General features: G+C 46.5%; 1 protein-coding gene across 2 annotated transcripts in view; it reads right to left on the reverse strand.

Moving 5' to 3' along the window:
- Rab11fip3 (RAB11 family interacting protein 3) overlaps positions 1-6,144 on the reverse strand; it is a 77,618-nt gene that overhangs the window by 40,744 nt on the left and 30,730 nt on the right. For both annotated transcript variants that reach the window (XM_028756481.1, XM_028756480.1), the window contains exon 2: positions 4,083-4,176. In XM_028756481.1, coding sequence (XP_028612314.1) covers positions 4,083-4,176 — 94 coding nt within the window. The remainder of the gene's footprint in view (positions 1-4,082; positions 4,177-6,144) is intronic.

The raw sequence follows: 6,144 nt of genomic DNA on the forward strand, positions 1-6,144 counted from the left end.
TGTTCTAGTCTCCAAACACTTCTCACAAGGTGACCTCATTTAACCTTATCTCTGCAACTCCCTACAGTTCAACTCCAGTAAGGACCCTACCAAGAAGGCCCAGTCCATCCTCCAGGTCCAGGGTCTGATCTATACAAGGTGAAGTCAAAGCAATGTCTCCCCAACATGGTATCAGGCTGAGACCCTACATCATCCTAAGTACTTCTAAAAACCAGCTAGGAGATTTACATTCCTAACTAAATCAAGGTAAAAATATTAATGAAAAAAGAATACAAAAATGATGAAATTAAAAATGAACCCCAGGCCAGGAGTAGTGGTGCATCCCAGCTTAGAGGTGTGGGATACAGAGACAGGGATATCTCTGAGCTTAAGGCCAGCTTGGTCTACAAATCGAGATCCAGGGCAGCCAGGGCTAAACAGAGAAACCCTATCTTGAAATAAAATAAACCAGTTCTGCGTGCTGGGATTACACATCTACCCACTACTTCAGAGACTGTATTACTCCCTACAATTGTACCTTATCTATCTGCCACACCTCTACAAAGACAGGTATAAACCCAGGTGCCAAACCTGTCGCCCACCTCTTGGAGGCTGAAGTAAATTGCTGTGAGTTCATAGTCACTATGGGCTACACAGTGAATAACCGTGCTAGACAAGGCCGCATAGGCAGTCCCTGTCTCAAACAAAACAGCCTAGCCGTGAATGGTAATGCTCACCTGTAACTCTAACACTTGGCAGAGAGAGACAGAAAAGATTCAAAGCGCAGGGCCATGCTACATAGTCAATCTGGGCTACATGAGTTAGTCTCAAAACCCAACTTAGGGTGGGGCCTAGTGGTGCACACATTTAATTCTAGCACTCAGGAAGAAGAGGCAGGTAGATTTCCATGAATTCAACATCTCCGAAAACAACAACAACAACAAAAAATTGAAAAGGAAAGCAAATCAATAACAAAACAGAGCCCTAGGAAAACGGCCAGAAGAGCAGCAGCAGGGTGGACAGGGCTTGGGTGTAACTGGACAGGACGGCTCCTCAAAGAGGAAGGCAGAAGAAGAGTGGACTGTGAAGAGACAGAAGTCAGCAGCTCACGGAGACCAGTGTGTCCCCTTCTCAGGCAGAGGCCAAGAAGCACCTCCTCTGCGGAAAGAACAAGGGACTATAGAGGCTATAGGATCAACCCTTGAGGGCAAAGGGACAATAAGTTCATGACTGAGTCCCATCTGGCAAACTGAAGTAGCACTGAGGTCTCAGACAACTGTTGGTGCCACCAGAGATGAAAAACATCTACCTGCTCCCTCAGTCACTAAACTAAGACCCAGGCCACTCAGAAGACAGCCGTGGTCACCAGCTAGCAAGCTCTCCTACAGACAGATAAACTCTGACCCTAAGGAGCACAGAAGTCCAGAAAATGGGGGCAGGGACCTTCCAAGTCAAGATGCAAGGACAGCCCACAGCAGAGAGCTTACCATCTCACATTAGTTGGGGTCCAGCAGAATACACTAACTAGCAGCCATGGAGAAATCATCTCACACAGACATCCCTATAGATTCTTCTTACCTAGCCACAGCTCTTGCTGCGATTCCTCCCAGCCTGACGGGGTCTGTGCCGTCAACTACCCAAGTCTGAGGAAACCAACAAACTCTCCCTGGTTCATCAGGAAGGGTACTGAGAGCACCCTGTGGCTAGCGAGTAAAAACAAACCTCCCTCCTACCTGTGGACAGGACCCTGGGATACTGCTTAGATGATGCAAAGCCAGCTTCACTGCCTATCATGCATAGAGCAGGTAATCAGCCCAGTGTTCTGCACCTCTGTGGTTCCAAAGGAAAATGGGACGTTATCTATGATATCTGTAATGAGATGGGCAGTCATGACAAAGAATTGCCCACTTTGAAAAAAGCATTCAGAGTGACAGTTGTTTCATGTTTTGTGTGAATGTATCACATGTGCCAGATGATCTGTGTGAAAGGCTGCTAGTGACAGGCAGTCTAGTCACACTTGCCTGTAAGCCTGCCGTCTTGTGTCCCATCACATCTCCAAATACACTTCCCATGAGCTTCAGGGTTTGGAGGTGGAGTAGATCTTTGAGGCAGAGTCACACACTGAAACCCATTATGAAGAACCCACTGTATAAATCAAGCTCTTGGCAATCCTCCTGCCTCAGCCTCCCAAGTACTCAGACACATGTAACTGCTACCATTCCAGGTTTAATGCCAAGATTTTAAAATATACTTAAACATCAAGATATCACTGATGGGCAGAGAATGATGAAGGGACTCCAAGGGGGTCTGAGGTCCTCTTCCCGCCTCCATGGGTCCCTGAAATCACAGGCACATACTCATATACATATAAATACATACAACTGAAAAAAACCTAACTACTTGCAATCTATCAATTACAGATCAAGCTAATAGTCGGTCAAAGGGCTCAGCCTGCCGATACTCAGTCTGGGGACTGGGCATTTCTCCTGGCTGTTCTCTATCTCATCCCTCAGGAAACTCACCTCATTCCCTGCCAAGGCCTTGCTCAGCTCTGCTCACTCACTTGCCTACCTCTCCGGAAGTCCTTCACTGGACCAGTGCTATGTGTGGCCCTCCTTCTTGGTCCAGTCCCCCAACACACAGACTGGCTCTCTGTTCCCCAGTCACCATGCTTTCTTTCCCTTCTTCCTCCTGCTCCATCCTAGAAAAGGTTGGCCCCCACAGCAGTCTCAGCTCCTGTCTTCTGCCTAGACAACAGAGGTACCTTGTCATCTGTCTTCTTGTCACCATGCACTGGTCTCACTTTGATGCTAGCTCACAATATTACCTCTAGAGGCTGGTGTCCACAACAGACTTATGAGTGAGAAACAGAAACACATGTGACAAAATACACCAACTTCTCTAGAACTTGACTAGAGGACTTGATATCCTAGAAACTCAGTCCTTAGTGACACTGTCAGTAATAATCTGTGGTGTGATAGGTAAGACATGGTGAGAGCTGAAATCCATGGGCATCTTCAAGGCCCATCTCACCTGGTGACTCCCAGCCAAGACTTGATGTGTGTGGGGAGGAAAAAGCCTGAAGCTAACACTCCATTACTGCCAACCCCAGCTCCACAAGTAGTACATGGGCTAACTGGTGACTGTCCAATGGCATGTCCACTGTGAAGATGCTAAATTTATACCCAGCATAGGGACAACCACCAGAGCCTAGGCATATCTACACAAGCTCGTACACAGGCCTTCTTCAAAGCTCTACTCAGACATCCCCAAAGTGAGATGAACATAACAATACGTCACCATTCCATAGTCTGAAAATAGTCACAGCCACATGCAAACCACATGGTTGAATCAAGAGGCGTGCTGAGGGAAAGGAATCAGATATATATAGGACACATTCACATGAAAACTGAGGAATTAATGTACAGTGAAAGAAAACAGCCCAGGGTTGATACAAAGATGGGAGGGACTTGCCGTGAGGGTCTCATCGGAGATTTGAGAATCAAGCTCAGGAGTCTGACACAACTGAAACTGCCACACACAAGATTCGCATGTTTCATAATGCTACATTTTGCTTTCAAAAGAAAAAGCTTCTGAACAAATGACCCTCTAGATGAGGGTCAGGCCGTACGCCAGAGCATTAGTGAGAAGTGCCTGAGTGTAAGGAGTTTCTGTACTCCACTGAAAATGGACTGCAGACAGTGGATAGAGCATACAGCACACACAGCAAGCTGTTCTCATATGGAATGGACAGGGAATATATAATAACTGTATGGGTTTTTTTTTTTTCAGTTTTAATTTTTCCTCATGAAATGCTGGGGAAGGGAAGTAGTTTTCCACATTGCAAACAAGCAGTTGAGAGGGCAGGGTTTCCAGAACAGGGAAGAGGAGACCAGTGAATACCAGATGCTTTGGGAATCCAAGAAGCAATGGGCTAAGGTATTATGGCGTATGCATTTACTCCCAGCACTTGAGAAGCAGAGGTGAATCTCTCTGAGTTCAAACCAGCCAAGGCTATATAGTGGCTGAGGAAGAATGAAAGTTATAGAACACTGAGGAGAAAGGAGAGGTGGTGGGGCACGGGGAGAAGCCCACTGACCTACCTCCGTTTCTGATGGCCACAATCCCTTGGTGGAAGTCTTCAAAGCTGATTACGCCAAGCCCACTCGGGTCCAGGTATTGAGTTAAGTCCTTCACCTGCAAAGGCCAAAGGAGAATGTGTTACCCACTGCCTTCACGGTCAGCAGGGGCACACTGGGAACTGACCCCGTTACCATCTAACAAAGCAGCAGCTTGCTCACAGTTCAGAGCTCAGGACCCATTGATATATCTCTGACCAAGGAAGCAGAGGCAGCCATGGCAAATGCTCCAGCCACAGGACAGAGAGGCGACCTGAAGGGATCTGCCAGTAATACAGTGTTCTCAACCTTAGAAAGAACACCCTGGTTCTAAGATGACAACTGAGCTGCCCTGGTGGGAAAATCAGGAGCTGGAAGTTTTAGGGACGGTTCTAGCATGTTCTACTGAGATGAGCTCTAAGCAGTGGCAATGCCTTAGTGGAAAATAACTGAGACAGACAGACCCTTGCTATCACTCCCACAAAAGGCAGAAAGGTAAGGTACACATGCATGCTACAATGGACACAGCTTTTTAGAAAGCAGACATAATTACATTGTCACGGGTAAGTTGAATCTCATCAAAATGTAAAACTTTGGCAAGCCAGATGTGTTGACTGATAGCACTCCAGGGGCTATTGTAAAAGGACTACCTAAAGCCAAGGCCATCCTGGGCTACACAATGAGTTTAAGGCCAGCCTAGGCTACAGAAAAGACCCAACTCAAAGAAGGGGGTAGGGGAAGGGGCGGGAAACAAAACAACAAACTACTTGCTTCAAAAGACAACATTAATAAAATCAAAAGACACGGGGGCTGAAAGATGGTTCAGTGGTTAAGAGCATTGACTGCTCTTCCAGAGGTCCTGAGTTCAATGCCCAGCAACCATATAGTGGCTTACCATCTGTAATGGGATCTGATTCCTTCTTCTGATGTGTCTGAAGACAGCTACAGTGTACTCAAATACATAAAATAAATAAATCTTAAAAAAAAAGAAAATCAAAAGACACAGCAAAGGATAGATGGAAGTATTTGCAAATCATGTATGAATGAGTCAGGTCTAGAATATACAAATAAATGCTAATTTTAAAGGAAAAAGCAAAACACACAAATAGTGAGACCTTGTCTACAAACAGGTAGAAAGATGACTCCGTTGGTAATGTGCTTGCCAGGCAAGCATGAGGACCTGAGCTGCATCCCTAGCTCCCAGCACCTGCATACAAAGCAAGGTACAGCAGTGCACACCTGAGATCCCAGTACTGGGAAAACAGGAGGATCCCTGGGGCTCACTGACTGGCCTATCTAGCCAAATGATGAGCTCCAGTTTCAGCAAGACCCTGTCCCAGGCCAGGCATTGGTACTGCCAAGGAAATGACTTTCCAGGCAAGTGGCTGCTACTATGCCAGCCTGAATACCTGACTCTAAATCCCTAGCGTCCATGGAAACAGCTGGACATGACAGCACACACCCACAGCCCCAGCACTGTGGGCGAGCAGACACAGATCACTGGGGCTCGATGGCTGCCAGCTAACTCCTGCTTCAGCGAGAGATAAGGTGAAGAGTAGTAGAGCAGGACACCGGACACTCAAGGTTCTCCCCGGCCTCCACATGCATGTATATACATACACAGCATATACATGGGTGTCACATACAGAGAGAGAGAGAGAGAGAGAGGAAGTGAGGAAGAGAGTGATTGAGGAAGATAACCAAAGTCAACCTCTGGCCTCTATACACATGTGCACATGCACACACAAATAAATAAATAAATAAATAAATAAATAAATAAATTTATTTTAGGTGTACTAATGCACATCTACGGTCTCAGCTGTTGGGAAGTTGAGGTGGGAAAACTGCTTGAGCCCAGGAGTTGTTTTTTTGGTGTTTTTGGGTTTTTTGGTTTTTCAAGATAGGGTTTCTCTGTGTGACCCATGGCTGTTCTAGAACTCACCCTGCAGTTAGCCTGGAACTCACAGAGCTCTGCCTGCCTCTGCCTCCAAAGGCATGTCACACACACACACACACACACACACACACACACACACACACACACACA

Source organism: Grammomys surdaster, unplaced genomic scaffold, assembly GCF_004785775.1.
Source record: "Grammomys surdaster isolate TR1022 unplaced genomic scaffold, NIH_TR_1.0 126121, whole genome shotgun sequence".
Classification (NCBI taxonomy): domain Eukaryota; kingdom Metazoa; phylum Chordata; class Mammalia; order Rodentia; family Muridae; genus Grammomys; species Grammomys surdaster.